Here is a 19,020-nt window from a genome sequence, read left to right as displayed (position 1 = left end):
GATTCTGTTTTCCCAGCCTGGTGCAGGTCTACAATTTTGTCTCTGGTCTCCTTTGACAGCTCTTTGGTCTTGGCCATAGTGGAGTTTGGAGTATGGCTGTTTGAGGTTGTGGACAGGTGTCTTTTATACTGATAACGAGTTCAAAAAGGTGCCATTAATACAGGTAACGAGTGGAGGACAAAGGAGCCTCTTAAAGAAGAAGTTACAGGTCTGTGAGAGCCAGAAATCTTGCTTGTTTGTAGGTGACCAAATACTTATTTTACAGAGGAATTTACCAATTAATTCTTTAAAAATCCTACAATGTGATTTCCTGGATTTTTTTTCTCATTCTGTCTCTCATAGTTGAGGTATACCTATGATGAAAATTACAGGCCTCTCTCATCTTTTTAAATGGGAGAACTTGCACAATTGGTGGCTGACTAAATACTTTTTTGCCCCACTGTATGGGCATCACGCAGCGTGCCGCGCGCGTGATGCTGCTGCTGCTGCTGCTGTGTGTTAAAAAAACAAACGCGGAGTGGATTTCTGTTGATATGGGTAATCCCCTACTGATAAAGTGGAACGAATTTGTTTGTGAAGCAATGGAAAGAACGCTGGACTAGTAGAGCAGTCATGCACTCATATTTTTGATGGCAAATGTGGGGGGGTCCAAACGACTTTTTTTCAAGGGTGGGGGGGACGTGTCCCCCCCCAATACTATTGTGGCGACGCGCATGGTTGTGCTCTTGTTTGTGTGTGATCTCCATGTGCGGACTTGGGTGACAAATGTGCATCTGACAGACTGTTGGTTATTGGGTTAGCACATAATAGTGGTGTCTTTAAGTTGATCACATTTAAAACAAACTGGGAAGATAACAAACCTTCCGCTGATGATGGAAGCAGCTCTCATCCATCACAACACATTGTTTGCGACCACCAAGACACCTTCTGCCCTTTCTTCTGTGTCAGAAAGAAAAAAGAAAGAGATGTTGTCCACATTATGTGCATTAATGTAATGCATCATGTTTGTGGGGGGGATAAAGTGCCAGTCACTGGGGGTCCCAGGCCTTGTTGATGAGGCCGGTAGCAGAGGGGAAGAAATTGTTCAGGTGGCGAGAGGTTCTGGTCCTAATGGAGCACAGCCTCCTGCCAGAGGGAAGCGGGGTAAACAGTTTGTGTCCAGGGTGGGAGGGGTCGGCCTGCCTCAGGGTCCTGGAGGCATGCAGGTGGTGGAAGGAGGACAGGCTGAAGCCGATAACCCTCTCTGCAGAGCGATGATACGCTGCAGCCAACCCTTGTGCTTGCGTATCTGCAGCACGCCAGATGGTGATGGAGAAGCGGAGGATGGACTTGACTCTGTTATCATCAAGTAACTTTATACAGAACTACAATAACACTAATATATGTATAATTAATTCATATTACCAAGCAATGAATGGCTCCAACAAATGATAAAAATAAAAAGGTAATACATTTTATTGATAGATTCTACCTCATCCAAAATGCATCACACTTCACACCAGGGGTGTCCAACTAATTTTAGTTTAGGGTCCACTTATGTAGCTGGCACAGAATGATACTCTCACGCAGGTTCACTCTGGTGCTACACATTTATTTATTTTAAGATTTCTGACCTTCATGTCTACACTCGCCATTCAGTTCGAATCACATTTCTCTTTGTACTGACACTGTCCTTCTTCTCCTTGCTCTTGCGAGACTTGACGGCACACTCTCATCATAAATGCACTATGGGTGTGACAATGCTGACGCCTGCTGGTAATCTCCCAAAACATCTTAGCAATATTGGCTATGAACATAATAATTGGTGGTTAGGTTGGTTAGGAACACAACAAGTTGTTTCCCTAACCACAAGCAATACACAACTGAATATCAACTCCTACTACTAACTTTGAACTACTGAACAAACCTGCATAATACGACTGTATGCCACACATACAGTCCAATGGCTTTATAACTGAAGGGTCGTCAGTTCCAAATTAATACTAAATGTGGACTGGTTGCCAGTTCACCTCCTGGTCACTGCCGAGGGGCCCTTCAGCAAGAAAGAAAAATGAAATGTCTGTGCTCTCATTAATTGCAGTCATAAATGCAACAAGTGACTTGTCTTTGTGCTTCATTTGTCATCAATAATCTGCAAAAAGACCTGCAATCCTGTCCTCAACACTGTTTCTCAACAACCCTATGTTAGCTAGGCCTGTTGATTCTCAGGGCACATGAGTTCTGCAGCCTTCAGCATGCACGTTTTCACCAACTCACCCTCACAGTTTGGCGTTGATGGTAAAGCTATTCTAGTAATAAGATGCATTCAAAGATGCTTCATCAGACCCTCTTCTGAAGAAGCATAATTCTTCTCTCTTGTAGTTGTATTTTTTGCCATGATGAGTCTATTATTCGTGCCAAATATTATGTTCTTTGAGCACCGAACCTGCTGTGAACGAACTGGACACACAAGTTTGCAAGTCACCACTATGAAAAATGGAAACTGTCAATTTTTCGTGGAAAAGTATACACTCTGTGTCCACTTTTCTCCTTTTTGACTAAGACATTTTGGGTAATGAGGGAGCGAGAGTGTAATTTTGTGGAGATCGTCGGGTCTGTATTATTTTTTCTCTGAATAATTAACCAGACTTAGTAATTGAGCTATCAGAAGCTATTGAGACTATGCAAGTGTACAGCCAGCAGCTCGTATCCAACTGGATACGCAAGGTCTTAATCTCTACAAACTCCTGCAGAACCAGGTTCAATCAACTGCTGCTTTAAGGCAGACGACTCACTAAATCCATTAAAGAGATCCCGTAAGATTCTGGTATCTGTAATGAGGGGGGACCCTACCTAAGTGTGAGTGTGGCAGTTGTGCAATCTTCCCTTAAAGCAGGAGAGGACATCGCTGAATCCTTTTAGGTTGTCTCAATCCAAAAGTGTAGGTTTTATTTGAAGAAATGGTCCACAATTTTACAGGATCTTTTACATTTTCTAGTTACATTGTGACAACCATTACATTATTACCCCCCTGCAAACATTTCTAATACCATCACTAATTCACCGGTAGACATTTTTCCTTTTTGTTGAAACTCCCTTCATGTCTTCCGAGTTGTTCCTCATAATCACAGTGGGTAAACACTATCTAGGGAGAGATTCCCAGTTAGGAATTGTACTTTTTTTCTTTTCTTTTCTGTTAATACTCCCTTCATGTATTCTGAGGAATTTCCTCTCTTTGACAGTGGGTAAATACAACTAGGGAGAGATTCCGATTAAAGAATAAAACATAGGGTGAACTTCCGTAAAAGCACAACATTATAAAGAATACAAAAGTAGGGTGAACTTCCCTGTAAAGACCCCTAAGTTAAAAACTCCCTGCATGTCTGCATTTCTTCAAAGGAATTTCCTCTCTTTTGCAGTAGCTTAATAAGATCTAGGGAGAGATTCCCATTTCAGACCCCTAAGACCGTTGTTCCTCTCTCAGCTGCTGCTTTTATATCAGACCAACAGACACAGAAGGAAGTACACATCAACATACCCATATATGTTGGGGAGTGTCCTTGCTTCCGGGTGTGAAACTGGATATGTCCAGACATACCATAACCAGTTATATCCCAAAAGGGTCTTGAAACAATGGCCTCCTGTTTACAGGTTGCTGTTAGAGTAGGGGGGGCTTCCCTCTGCTAGTTAGTTACACCTATAGTCATAAAATATAACAGACCTTACACTCTTCCATGTCAGTTTAACAACCAGTGTACATTTAGTATATAAGAAAAGGACTTTATGAAATATAATGCATTTTACATTGTGGATTATACTAAATTATATTTGATGATATTAACTTTCGTTTTAATTACATAACCCAATATGGAAACCTCAACAATGTTCACAGAAAAAGAACACGTTGAATACATTTTAAATGATGACAAGGTAAACTTGCCCTTTAGGGAACACCCCAGCTTCAGATTTATTTTACGTGCAGCTCCAGCAAGAACAGTGTGCCTGCTTCACAGTGTTATATGCAACCACTCTGCAAATTTGAAAAATAAGTTACTTTTATTGAGGATTGCAGTAACTGTATTCTTTGTCATTTTTACACTTTGCAAAGTCATCCAGCAGGCCGGATGGTACCCTCTGGCGGGACGTTTTTGGCCAGAAAAAACTGCACATTTTAGAGTGGCTTATTATTGTGACCAGCCCAAGGCAAACATGTACAAATCATGCTGTTTAATCAGCAACACCTGTCAGGTGAAAGGATTATGTTGGCAAAGAAAATTGTATTTATTTTTGTTGAATTTATTTAGTATTTCAACCAAAACATGGGAGTGGATAATTGAATAACTCCTGCACCATTGCACTTTTGTATTCAAGTTTGAAATTTTTTTTTTACAGGTAACAGCATACATACTGTACAGGGTGAGATCTGTTTTCTCCACCTGCGTTCAGCTTTTCAAGACTCTCTTTTTTCTGTTCTCACGCTCATGGCCTTTCTCCATGGAGATATTTTCTGGCCACACACTTCCTTTACCTTAGTGGGAGAAATGGCATCTATAACATTTTTGTTTTTTGAATTAAAATGATCGACTAGCTCATTTAACGGAGATGTTTGCGAGGGCGTGAGAGTGGGAGAAAAATTCTGACCAAACATTTCCCTTGTGTTTTCAGATAAATGCCTTTTGTGGTTACATCTTTTTGAACATTTGTGTGAAAAGAAATGGAGTTCTCAAAAAAAACAAAAAAAAAAACCAGAGTGCAAAATCACTCACCACAACCTTAGAGATGTTCAGACCCTTTGAGATGATTAAGTATAGAGTGTGCCCCTTGTTGTGCCTCGGAATCATTACATGCTGAGTCAGTCCATAGTTATCAAGAACACAGAACAGTTCTTTAGCCCCTCTGTCTTCGGGGTTGTCAACATGGATGTTAAAATCACCAAGTATGACTAGACGGTCAAAGTCAATACACATTATAGACAGCAGTTCAGCAAAGTTATCAAAAAAGCATGCACACTATTTGGGTGGTCTATAGATGTTTAGGAACATGGCTCAAGAGGAGCATTTCAGCTGAAGGGCCACATATTTAAAAGATGGGAAGGTTCCATAAGAGGTCTGCTTGCATTGAAGGGAATCGTTAAACAAAATAGCAACTCCACCCCCTTTCTTATGCATTCTTGCCTGACTTCTTGCCTGGGGGGGTGTCTATCCAAGTTTCAGTCAAAAACATAAAATCCAGATTATGCTTGATGATAAAATCATTGATTAAACATGTCTTTCCTGCTAAAGACCTGACATTTAATATAGCTAGTTTCAGCTTGTTGAATCAGTCTGATTTTGTGTGACAAGCTGTGGTTGAGCGCTTTCTGTTTCTAAGCTGATTCACCATTCTTAATCTCTAACCTATCAGCAAGGATATCAGCAAAGCTATTGGCAGGCAATCTTTCCTTGTCCTGGAAAGATTTGAGAGTGCCATACACTCAGTGCCATGAGGTGTCCCTGAGCAAGGCACCGTTCCCTACACTGCTCCCCGGGTGCTGTACATATAATAATAATAACAATAAATAATATTTTTTTTAGGTGATCAAAGACACTTTACATTTGTATTATATATTATATACAGTCAAAGAAATAAGTATTGCCAATTTTGTGAGTTTACCCACTTCCAAAAAAATGAACAGTCTATACTTTTAATGGTAGGTTTATTTTAACAGTGAAGGAAATGTACATTAAAAAAAGATATAAATTCATTTGCGTTTAATGGTGGGAAATAAGTATTTGATCCCCTTGACATGCCTTAGTTCTTGGTGGAGAAAGCCTTGTTGGACAGCACAGAGGGCAGATGCTTCTTGTAGATGGTCACCAGGTTTGTTCCCATCTCAGGAGGGATTTTGATCAGATCATTAGTCCCTCCTGTGTAGTTCTTGGCTGATCCCTCACCTTTCTCATGATCATTGATGCCCCAAGAGACCAGATCTTAGATCGTGGAGCCCCAGATTGAGGGCAATTGATGGTCATTTTTTGGTTCTTCCATTTGCTAATAATCAAACCAGTTGTCTCTCTCACCAAGCTGCTTGCTGGTCGTCTTGTCTTCTATTCCAGTCTTGTGCTGGTCTACAATCTTGTCCCTGATGTCCTTAGACATTAGTTCCACCATGATCACAAGACCTGTGGATGGTCTGGCCCTCGGTGGAGAGGTTGAAATCTGATTTATTGACTGTGGACAGGTGTCTTTTATCCAGGTAAAGAGTTGATATTAGGAGTACTTTCTTAAAGCGAGAGGACTTATTTAACCGTCCCGTATGAACCAGAATTGTTGTTGGTTGCAAGGGGATCAAATATTTATTTCCCACCATTAAACGCAAATCAATTTATATCTTTTTTTTATGTGCATTTCTGGATTTTTCTTTTTGATATTCTGTCTCTCACTGTTAAAATAAACCCACCATTAAAAGTATAGACTTTTTTTTAAGTGGACAAACTTACAAAATCGGCAGGGGATCAAATACTTATTTCCTTCACTGTATAAACTGTATGGCAGCCAACTGCTCCTAACACTAGGAGGGGTCAAATGCAGAATTTACATTTCCCCTATAATACTTAATTGTCTATAGAGGTGGTGATTTTTAATGGAAATCTTTCTTCAGGCTTATTTTTTCAAATTGTGTCAATGTCAGGTTGAAGGAGCCCATCATGTTCCACTCCTTGAATAATAACTAAAACTTTCAGATGCTGCTGTTAACAAAGGCACTGCTGGAAGAAAAACTCTGATCTTTTACATATAACTAGTTATTCAAAAGTGTAGAAACACGTTGCTAAGTAAAAGTTCTGCATCCAGTTGTAAAAGCACACAAGTAAAAGGAAGGTTCCCCTAATAAAAATAAGGTGTGCATTATTTAAATGTTGGATTACTACTAAAAGTAAAGTATACAGTCCTCTGAGTAACACTGAAATATAGGAGTAGAGTTTATTCTGTTAGAAAGATATTTACAGCTAAATAATTCATCACCAACTATAGGTACAGGCCAATAGTTGCTGTCATTCGAGCTTGAAAAATGTTATTGGTCTCTATCTGCCGTAGGGGACATTGGTGCACAGGAACCAGCTGCAGGTGCACCTGCAAAAAGACATACAACAACTATATTAAATAACTTCACTGTAATACAGACGGTATAGTACTTAAATCATTTCACAAACGAAAAGGGTCCTGTTGGTTAAACTAATACACGTGGTTTGATAAAACAAAGACAAATTAAATGGTACATCATTTTAGTTGACAGAACAGTCAGCTCTTTCTGGGAAGATGAAATTAATATTTTGATACCTCGAAACAATTGATCAGTCCAAAATCTCTCAATTGAAAACATTTTAACTGCTACTAAAAACAGGTGAAAGGTCCTCTAATATGACATATGCACTTTTTGATGTCTTTTATACATAAATATGTGTCCCCGGTGTGTAAGGAGACTCACAAAGTATCAAAAAATACAACCCTCTCTCTTTCCCTCCTTACCCACATCTCTAAAAATGGGGGTACAAATGAGCTGATCCAGATTTGCTGCCGATATAATGTCATATCGGAAATGTGGGCTGGCTTTACATTGAAATCCTGGCAACGTCCCACCCACGTGACACGTCCCAACCTATCGCCCCCCATTTACAGTCGTGAGCTGAATCCCCTCTGCAGCAGCTCTGTGTGTGTGTGTGTGTGTGTGTGTGTGTGTGTGTGTGTGTGTGTGTGTGTGTGTGTGTGTGTGTGTGTGTGTGTGTGTGTGTGTGTGTGTGTGTGTTCAGCAGGATGTCACTGTTCTAGTGGTAAACACTGAGAAAATAAGGGTTTCAGAAATAATGCTTGATGTGGTTTTGAACATAATATGGCGTTTAATCACAGCAGTGTTTAGCCTAGTATCTTCTCCCAGAAGAAACATTTTCACAGAGGAGAGAGAGCTGCATGACGCTGTAAAGGGGCGTGGCCAGCTTCAGCTCAGCTCAAATTTAAAGCTCGTCACAGAATCAGCACTTCAGGAACAGGGCTGAAATAGAGGGGGATGAGGCATGCTACAATCTGTTTGGTATTTTGAGCAAAACACTTCACAGACAAGTTTTTTTTTAATAGATATTGCCCTACAATATATTGCTCAAATATAGTATAAGAGGAGATCTTTAACATCTTTAACACTTAAGAATTAATATTTTTTCAAAATCATATTTATTCAAAAAAAGATATTAACATCATACGTAATACATAAAACGTTGGCATTTGGGGTAGGTACATATACATAAGGGCGGGGTAACATAAATTTGTTTTTGGTTGCCTCCTTATGTTTTTAATAGTGATGCTTTTATTTTAGGTTAAGGTGATACATTTGGTCGGGAGTTGATTCTAGATGTGGTGCATATGGGACGTGTTGTTTCGCTGGCTGTGTGGTTTACGTCAGTTCTAATCGATTTACGGCATCCCGCCATTTTATTTTTCAAGAAACAGCCACAACCAAACAACGCACACATTCAACTGTTTGTCGCTGCGCGGCCTGTGCACGTTCAGCGGACCACCTTTAACGTGTTGTTGGTCAATCGATTTGCTTAAGTAACGTGTCTCGGTAGGCCCTGCTTGCACCGCTCGCTGGAACCCCTGGTTAATGGTGTGATCTCTGTGAAGATATTGGAGGAGAGAGGGTAAGAATAAAGCTCGAGGCTCCTTGTTAGCATTGTTAGCAAGCTTAGCTTGAATGCTCGGTTGAATGGATTCACTACGGTCTCAGTGCTGCAGCGATGATAACCGGAGGGAAACTATTGTTGTATAATTTCTCTATAGAATAAGCACGATATTTGTGTATAAAGAATGATGTTTGGTTTAGTGATAAAAACGTACTCACTGGTATCTGATGCTAGGGAAGTCGTGAAAACAACAATTGCCACATGTGTGTGTTGTATGTGAGCTCCCGTTCGTGGTGTGGGCCTGCAATTTACTGGTAGTGTCATGGTAAAGTTCATGTTCGGCAAATGTATGGTTTTATCTGTTATTCTTAGGTGAAAGATGACGCAGTTTTTACCCCCGAATCTGCTGGCTCTCTTTGCCCCGCGGGACCCGATCCCTTTCCTGCCTCAGTTGGAGAAGCTGCCTCATGAGAAGCATCACAACCAGCCTTACAGCGGCATCGCACCGTTCATCAGGCATTTCGAGGTCAGTAGTTATTATTGTGGTATATCTGTATGCTTTGATTTATGTACATTTTCTTTTTCTAGACAACTATCCCATTCTTATATTATTTGTTAAATCCGTATGTGACCAGGATCCTAGAGATGCCCCCCCACCTACAAGGGCAGAGACCCGGGATGAGCGTCTGGAGAGAAAGGTGAGCAATGGATTGATGACACCTCACTTTTAATGACCATCTGTTTTTTCACGGTTTGAAGAGCAGCACACTGCCTCATACGCCTTCCTGATGTTTTTTGTGTAGAAGCTATCAGGTGGAATTGGTTCATGGGCTACACAATTAAAATCATGAAGAAAATAGGCCTGTAGAAAACGGCTTATGCCACAATATCATAACAGCAAATAGCCAAGATGGTCAGATTAGCTTCAGTTGCTATACTAACATCATCTGTCTAAAACCAGACTCTTTGTCTCGTAAGGTCTCCCTTTCGGTTTTGTGGCTTGTTAGCAGACCCTACACAATAGCAGAGCGAGCAGGTACAGGAGGAGTGAGCGAGGAGATCATTGTCCACTAGTTAATCGACCCCGGATGGCGTCATGCTCGTGGACGGATTAAAAAAACTAAATGGGTCGCGAAATATACTTTGGTGGCCGTTTAATATACCTGGGCGGCCCGCCCAAGTAAAGTCTATGTGTGGGAAATCCTGTATAGGGTATTATTCCGTTTTTGTTTAGTAGCCTAGCCTACATTCTTTTTTGAGATTACGTCTAAAACTCTCAGGCCTGGAGCACTAGAGTTGAATGAACGGAACGACAGTTATAATTTAAAATCGCGTTGAAAAAAACCAAAATGCTATCAATTTGTGGCGTTGATTCTGTGGCGGCCCGCCACGCACTGGTCTATGTATGGGAAACACTGATCTGTCTCATCAGACCAAAACAACCTCCTCGCTTCTGGGGAACTCTAATGCTTTCCTGCAAACTCCAGACGTGCTTGAATATCACTATAGTTGATAGTAGTACATTTGTACACATTCCTTAAGTTTCAGTCCGCGCAATAATCATTACACTGAAGGGTGTTATGTGCGCTTAAATACATATTTTCCAGTTGTAATCAACATTTAGCTTCCAAAGCTCAGGGGTTGAATATGTGTACAAACAACATATTTCAGTTCTTCATTTTTCACAACATAATACTCTAATCACTCTAAAATAACACATTTTGAAGTCAAACTAAAATACTTAACAAAACAAGATGGCAATGTTTCAGTTGTAATCCAGGCAAATCTGCAGTTTCAAGGGGGATGAATACTTTTGATAGACACTGTATATTTTTATATATATGCTTATATATTTTTATCTTTGACAATTTGTTATAACCTTATATATTTTCTCCAAAAATGCATACTAATAAATGGAGCCTGAATGCACCGACTCTTCTGATACCAATGGCTAACATCAAACATTTGATCTAATTGTATATCCACATCATATATTTACCTGTCTGTTCTTCTCACTGGGTCGCTGTGTAGACTTTTTTATAATTATTAAAGCTGATGCCATTAGGCAAAATGATCCTTCTATCCCAAGATTGCTCCCTTTATGGATTCTGTGATACAACAGGAGTACTAGTAAAGACTAGCAATGTCCAGTTGTAATAAAGACAGTGTTCCAGTCACACAAGTTAGTATAGAATGCAAAGTATTTTATAATTTATTGTCTACTGACTGACATAAGCTGATTCATGCATGATTCTACTGCACATTTTCAGTTTACAGCTGCTTTTTAGACGATTGTTTCTGAAACATGGGTGTCTGTACCGTTGTTGAAGATTTACCATTTCCTGCAAATGTTTTGTTTTGCAGAGACGAGAGAAGATTGAGAGGAGACAAACAGTGGTGGAGACAGAACTCAAGCTTTGTAAGTTTTCCTAGTGGCCTACAATTCATGCTTTTTCACTGTGTATGGTTACTTGTCGTGAACTAATATCATTTTACTATTTGCGTTCTATCAGGGGACCCACATAATGACCCCAATGCACAAGGGGATGCCTTCAAGACTTTGTTTGTTGCACGAGTGGTGAGTATGTTGAAACAAATGAATTTGTCTTTTGAAGTTTGGTCTGTAGACAAAGGAAATGTGATTATTTTTTGGATTTATTTATGTCTAATGGTATTCTGTTTCTGCTGTAGAACTATGATACTACAGAGTCAAAGCTTCGCCGCGAGTTTGAGGTCTATGGTCCCATCAAGCGGGTATGTTCAGCTTTCATTTCTCACATCTTTAGACCTGTTTTATTTTTACAGAAAGTGTACAAACCTAACTTTAATGTCACCAACTGATTATTTAATCTTAAGTATTAATGTAGTAGCCATAAAATCTTCTTACCAGTACTGTACCGCAAGCCAAGACGTTAAAATCCTTTAGTGTAAATGTCCGATATGTTTTTTTTTTTGGCTAAATAAACACCAGTTCCCTTAGTTTTTGTCATTGTTGTGTTTAACAATACCTAAGCAACAAAAGATATGAAACGGTCCTTGTGTACACTTCTTAATTTGTTTGAATATGCAGTTTAATAGATTCAGTTGTGCATTGTCAGTTAGCTGAAAATGTTAATCACATTTAAACACTATGTTGTGCACAAAAACTCTGAGCCATAAGGTACGGTACGTTCACAACGGACACAATATTATTTTTTCCTGCGTCGGATTACGTGTCATGGCAGAGAGGCGAGTTTGCACTTGTGGTGCGATTGACGTTGAGGATCTCCTCCTGACATTGCATCAGAAAACAAAACAGCAGCTCTTAGCACACAGAGCTCACTGCTCCTCATATCTGTTCAGAAACTTCAATTAGTTCTGAATGTACAAACCACAGAATGTCTATGGCATGCGAATACAGTCGCTTCTTAATTTATGTCTGTATGTTGTGAGTGTGGACGGAGCAGCTACACCGTTAGCTTAGCCTGATCGATCTGCCCTCCATTCAGAAAACACACATTTGAAGTGATTTCGCCTGCAGTTCAGGCTCAATTGTCAAAGGTTGGAACTAACTGGTAACATTATGATGTTATTTTGGCATCATTAGAAATGTGTATTTAAATCACGGTGCATTTTGTTGTTGTTGGTATCTACTGTAGTATGTACGTGGGCTTAAGCCCTGCCTCCTCGCCAGCGTGATTGAGATAGAATTATTCGAGTAAACACAACCGACAGCCCAAGACAAACTCGAACAATTGAATTGCCTAATCGCCATCAGAACAAGAGATTCAAGGGCACAAGTATTTACAAAAAGATGTTTATGGATGGCACATTAAAGAGGTCTATATTTTACTATTAAGTTTCAGACTTGGTTGGATTCAAACCAAAGTTTGTGACTTTAATAGATCTGTTTGTGTAAAGATGAATTCCACAGCCAACTAATATCTCCATTCCTGTTTGTTTCAGATTTACATAGTCTACAACAAGAAGACGGGGAAGCCTAGGGGCTATGCATTCATCGAGTATGAGCATGAACGAGACATGCACTGTGAGTACCAACATTTAGAGTTCTCCGCTAAAACCATTCTGAATTGTGATCACAGGTTTATGAAGGCTGATGTCTGACATGCAGGCGGGCTCTTCAGTTGAACCCCCTCTCCTTTTCACTATATTGATATCCGAAGGAATGATCCTGCAGTGTTGATATTGTACCTTAATCTTTACAAGGATGACTACCACCTAATTAAACCAAAATGATGGTTTATTGAATCCAAATAATCAGAGTACTTTTAACAGATTTATCTTCTACCATTTGCATGTTGAAACCAGAGTGGTGGTTGTGTGTTGTGTGTGTCTGTGTTTGATGCGTGTCATTGGTTGACTAATAGTTTGGTTGAGGAGGGGAACCACTTCATTCAGTGGGGCATCCTGGGAAAAGAGGGAGGATCAAGCGATAGAACTGTCTTTCATCTGTGAACCTGAACCTCTGGCCTGTCAAAGGGCACACTGTCTTAAACTGTTAAGCGTGCTAGCTCTGTGGAAGATCATCTTTCCTGGTGGGACTGTGATGGTAAGCACAATGTCATACTGGTTACCAAGCATTCAATGGCTTGTTTGCCAGAAATGTGTTAAGGGCTGTTGGAATCCTATCTTTTTTAGGGCTTGTTTTGGCAAAGGTTTTTATTGGTAGTCTTCAATCCTGGTCATGTGAGATTGGTTCAATTTACTGAATTAGGGTAGATTTTTAACTGGTGGTGATGCCATAGTGAATAAGCAGTACTGTCTCATTAGAGAAGTTAATGGTGCAATCTAACCAAATAACACCATTCTAAGGTATCAAATCGCCTTTTCAAGACCAGAGTTCACAGCATCATGTCGTCACAACGGGGTGAACTGAGGGGGATGTGGGGCTAAACAGTATATTAACTGTGTGTTGTTCTCATTGCCACTGCAGCCGCCAATCTGTGATGGCTATTGGCCAGAGCTGGCTGGCAGATGATGATGGTTATGATACATCTACACCCTACTACCACAGCTCAGTATATGGTTGGTATAATGGGTTTGTATGATGGGTAAGATTTCTTTCCACCCTCCATCTCCTACATAGGAAAGAGGAGCTACGTTCAATGGGTAAAGCGTCTTACTTTGCAAGCCTTAAAGGGCTTTTACTGCAATAACTACTACTTGGATGTTAGGCTTTGACCATTGAACGCACCCCTGACCACTAGTTTTTTTAATGTTACCCAATGATTTTGCCTTTTTTGTCAAAGCCACCTCATGTTACTTAGGGTCTGTGTTTCTCAATAGCAGCAATTGAACTGTATGCAGGGGCAAAGGGTTTATGAAATCCAAATAAAATGTTACACAGCTGTAAATCGTTGCACATTCTTGTGGAGTCAGTTGTAATTTAATCCAGCAGGGTAGCCACATCAGTAAAATGATTATCATGAGTTTATTCCTCTAAAGACAAACACATGTGGTAGGTTCCTTACTACTCTGTAACTATGTAAGCTGTATTTACTGCCTACTGATAATTCTGAAAAAAGTATAATCAACCTTTGTCAGTTTGGCACTGTGTACAGGCACATGGACCTTTGCAACACAGTTACATTTCTTATCCTGTGCATGTCAATCCATACTTTGTCACAATTTATACATTATTCTGTGACTTTATTCCCCCATCTGCCAATTTATGGCAGCATAATGTTCTGTGTCCAGCAAATCCACTAACCAATTTCATTAATTAAATATAGAATCCAACCGGGGTTGATGTGCAATACTGTCCAAACAACGGGACTGAGCTGGCTTTAATAGAAATGGTAGATGAGGGGAATTCTTTTTATAACTCTGCTAAATGGGCTTTGCATACATGTCTTCACTACATACAGGTAGGACACTAGTGATGTAGCCTTACACATGAACTCATAACAACAGTCAAGTCAAACATTTTAAAGAAATTGTTCCTGCAGTTTCATGTCAGTAAATAGGTTGAGACACTGGATTATTGGTATTTCACAACACTTTAAAACATGTCAGTGAACAAGACTTCATTGAATTTGTAGATTTACAAAAAACAATGTTGTTTTTTTCAGTTTTGCTAGGACTGGTGGGGGTTTGGTAAGGCCCTATCATTGGATGAATGATGTCATCCTAAGTGAACCCATAAAGGGGGGAGGGGGAGGGGGTTCTGGTAAGGCCCCTGATAGAGGTCTGGTAATGGTATGTGTATTCTGGTGCTGGGGGAGTTTGGTAAGGCCCTAAGACTGGGGCAGAGACTTTAAAAGGCCCCTTAGTGAGAGAGCATGGTAAGACCTCTGTATGAGTGAGGGAATTTGGTAAGGCCCTCAGAATGTGTATTTGAGGATTTGGTAAGGCCCTCGGACTGTTAATGATTACTGATGGGTGTTGGTAAGGCCCTGCTCTTGGATGTTCAGTTTTCCCCTTGGGGAACATCACTACTTCAGACCAGGGTAGCAGCCAGGATGAGCCACCTGGATCTTGTCAGTTGTGTGGTATAATGGAACGAGGAGGGTACTAGCTCTAAATGTACACAAGGTTGGAAATCTTCCAAATGTCGAAGACCCCCTCCTTCATCAATGTTGATCACCCATGAAGCTTGTAAAATATCTGCAGAGATCAAAGCGGTTATCACAGAATATTCTACTACCATACCAATGTTTTAAATAAAACAAATCCTACAGCTTAAAGTTTAAGATGCATTCGGTTTCCCTGACTAGTAGCATTCTTTTATCGGCTCACAATGACCACCATCCTTTACTGAAATGATAGTAATGTGTGGTTTTTCAAAGAAATTGAACCTGTAAAAAAAGTCACTGCTGCTCACCAATATGTTCAGTTGCATTAATAACAGTATTTAAGGTAATCCGTAGGATTACTACTATCATTGATCAAAATAGAGCTGGGTATTTAAACGATGCAGTTAAAAGCGTAACATAGAAGTCACTCATCGGGTGGAAGGAAGTCTGCTCCCATTTCCTTCGGCTTTTACCCAGAGAGCAGCCATCTCGGCCTCGCCTGCTCCTGGTCAGTATGATAATGCACTGTTTGTTTCCTTGGCCACATTGATGGTCATGTTCATTTCTCACCTCTGCCTTCCCTCTCTCCATTCTACTTCTCCAGCCGCCTACAAACACGCAGATGGGAAGAAGATTGACGGTAGGCGGGTGTTGGTGGATGTGGAACGAGGACGCACTGTCAAAGGATGGCACCCCCGCAGGCTAGGTCAGATGTTTGTCATGTTCAGCTTCAGAGCCTTGTGCGAAACGGGTTTCCATTTCACCTCAATCTAACACCCTCAACCGAATCAAGACAATATGTAGAGCAGGGTTTCTGCAACTGTATTGATAGCCCGAGCCGAGGGGCCTAAATTCATAACTTTTTTAAATGGTTATTTATTTTATTAACTGAAATGTGATTGTACAAATGGTGAACTCCTGTAAAACAAAGCGTGTCAGTACTGTCATCTGAGCTGGTGTGCTGTGGTTCATTCTTTCATCTGGTATTTGTTTATATATACGTACTGTACACTATGAAGTTACTGATTAAGTCTCAATGATGGCCTTTATTAACCTCAAGACGCCTACCGCATAGATATTATTCCCAGGCTCTTCTCAGGCACAAAAAGTGTAGAGCGGCAGCGTAACATCAACCTCCCCATACCTGCTTCCTGTCCGGTCGCTCTTTCCAACCCGCTTTGATGGACATGCCCATTTTGATTAGTTTGTTAATTTTGAGATTTAGGTTTGTCAAATCTAATGGCAAGTCAGCTCCTCCACTAGGATGTTTCAAATGTTGTATGGCACACATTGGGTGTTTTCATACTGTCAAAGCCCAGTGTGATGCTTGATGCTATGGTCCATGTTGACTATATTTCTTCCTTTTCTTCCTGTAACTAGGTGGTGGGTTGGGTGGCACTAGGAGAGGTGGAGCCGATGTCAACATCAAGCACTCTGGCCGAGATGATGCATCACGTTATGATGATCGCCCTATTGGCGGGTAAGTACTATCAGGAAAGATCTGTTTGTAGTATAAAATTGATCGCTGTTTTGTAAAACCGTCTTTGATTTCACCTGCTCTTAGTGATCGGGACCGTGGGGAGCGGAGGGAGCGCAGCCGGGAGCGTGACCGAGACAAGGACAGAGAACGTAGACGCTCACGTTCCCGCGAACGCCGTCGGCGTACGCGTTCTCGAGAAAGAGAGAGAGAAAGACCAGTTGGAGCAGGGGAGGAAAGCATTGGTAGTGGCCGGCGTCGAGAGCGAGAGAAGGAACGTGGCGCAGCAGGGGGGGCAGACAGCAGGAGTAGGGAGAGGAGTCGAGAACGGAAGAGAAGGAGCAGGAGCCGAGATCGTAAGAGAGACAGGGAGAGGGGAAAAGGGCTGGAAGGGGAGGAGGTCAGCCAAGCGGACGGGGCTCCTGAGGGTGGGGAGCGGATGTTGGAGGAACATGAAGGTGAAGTGGGGGAGGGCACGGAGGAGCGTAAAGAAAGGGAAAGAGACCGCAGGCGCAGCCACAGAGACAGAGACAGACGTAGGGGAGACCGCGACAAAGACAGGGAGCACAAGAGGGAGCGTGGGGAGAGAGATAGAGGGGAACGCAGAGAGGAGCGCCACGGCACCCTACGAGACGATGTGCTACCCCAGGATGAAATGGGCAATGAGGATGAGGCAGGAGCGCCTCCACACATGGATGAGTACAGTCAGGACGGGATGATTGACCAGCAGTCAGTGCCGTCCGGAGATGGCTATGGTTCCAGTGAGAATGGCTACAAGATGGAGGCCCAAGGAGAGGAGTACTGAGATGGCCCTTCCAGCAGGCTCCCCCTCATAAGTTTTCTCATAATATACTCTAAATTGGCCATAACCCTAAAGGATGTCAGGGCCAATTCAGATCAAGGCATCTAGCCACCTCCCCTCCCATCATTCAGAATCTGTTGAAATGTTCCTGTTGTTGCATGCACAGTTTAATCACTTCACTGAGTGATCTCACTGTGGTTGCAGCTCTCCTGCTTTGCTCAACTAATCCGTGCCACTTAATGTTATCAGATTGCCTTGGCTGCAAGCTGGTAAGTTTTTTCTTTTCACTTGGCTTGGGATAAAATGTAAAAACACAAGCTATTCTTTTTAGGTGGGTAGATTGTGTTGTCTTTTATTTCTGAATCATTAAGCAGGTAGATTGTATGCTCATTTGAAATGAAGTGACGCATGTCTCCTCAATGTTTGTGATATTGAAGGAAATGTAGTACGCTGTGACAATTGAGGGCTGTTCTGTTTATTCATTCTGGAATAAAGTTTTTTTTAAATTATGTCTGTTGCTTGTATGTTAGATTTGCATAGTCATTTTAATAAAGGTGTGGCTTAAAGCCAGAACTCCTCCTTACTGTGAGTTAACTGCTTTTTTCAATCTTTAAGGTAACCATTTCAATTATCTAAATGCCGTATAAAAGAAAGCTGGACATAGAATAACATGTTCACAATTGATTTTACCAGCATCAATAATGTTGCTTCCGCATATGGAGTCCACTATTCCAAATCCGAATCCCTTTTTTCGTCCCACATAGGGGAAATTTAAATTTGTTACAGCAGCAACAGAGCCAAAGACAGCTTTACAAAAGAAAATATGCATTAAAAAAATATTAAGATAAAGAAAAACACAATTTACAAAATACACATTCTGACGGAGATACAGCAGCCAGGTAAATATTGCAAATAATGACATATTTATGTTTATTAATTGCACATAAATTGTTATGCACAACTAGTCAGTTTTTTGTTGTATGAATGGGGGGTCTACCAGGGGCCATGCTGGTTGTGAAGTCTGACGGCTGCAGGAAGGAAGGACCTGTGGTATCTCTCCGTGAGACACCGCGGGTGCAGCAGCCTGTCTGAAGGAGCTGCACAGTGCGGACAGGGTGTCCTGGAAGGGGTGGGACACATTGTCAAGCAGGGAGAACAGCTTGGCTGCCATTCTCCTGTCTCCCACCACCTCCACAGTGTCCCGAGGACTCCCCAGGATAGAGCTGGCCTTCCTTATCAGTCTGTTCAGTCGCTTCCTGTCAGCAGCCGTAACGGTTGGTGAGGTAGTCCAGGATCCAGGAGGTGAAGTGGTGATCCACCCCCGAGAGCTGCAGCTTGTACATAAATACATCAAGTCCTCATTTTGTGTTCATGGAAATGATTGACTGTGTTGTACACAAAACAGGTCTGAATACTGCACTTTATAATGAAAATGTTCAGATATTCAAAAATAGTCTACATGAGACGCTTGTAAAATGCAATATCACATAGATAAAGCATCCTGAGGATTAATCTTTTTTAAATGTATTATTTGACATGATGTGTGGAGATGTGTAGATAAAATAGATGTATTGCCTCGGATTTGAATGCGCGCTG

General features: G+C 41.2%; 1 protein-coding gene across 1 annotated transcript; it reads left to right on the top strand.

The window, feature by feature from the left end:
- Positions 1-8,411: 8,411 nt before the first annotated feature.
- Positions 8,412-17,933, top strand: snrnp70 (small nuclear ribonucleoprotein 70 (U1)). The gene is made up of 10 exons (XM_063904153.1): positions 8,412-8,648; positions 9,003-9,156; positions 9,266-9,328; positions 10,995-11,049; positions 11,144-11,208; positions 11,322-11,384; positions 12,576-12,657; positions 15,750-15,851; positions 16,526-16,625; positions 16,710-17,933. The coding sequence occupies exons 2-10, from the start codon at positions 9,010-9,012 to the stop codon at positions 17,425-17,427; spliced, it is 1,395 nt and encodes a 464-aa protein (XP_063760223.1). The 5' UTR covers positions 8,412-8,648; positions 9,003-9,009; the 3' UTR covers positions 17,428-17,933.
- Positions 17,934-19,020: the final 1,087 nt, after the last annotated feature.

The sequence above is a fragment of the Eleginops maclovinus genome, chromosome 16 (assembly GCF_036324505.1).
Source record: "Eleginops maclovinus isolate JMC-PN-2008 ecotype Puerto Natales chromosome 16, JC_Emac_rtc_rv5, whole genome shotgun sequence".
Classification (NCBI taxonomy): Eukaryota; Metazoa; Chordata; class Actinopteri; order Perciformes; family Eleginopidae; genus Eleginops; species Eleginops maclovinus.
This window is presented reverse-complemented; position numbering and strand designations above follow the sequence as displayed.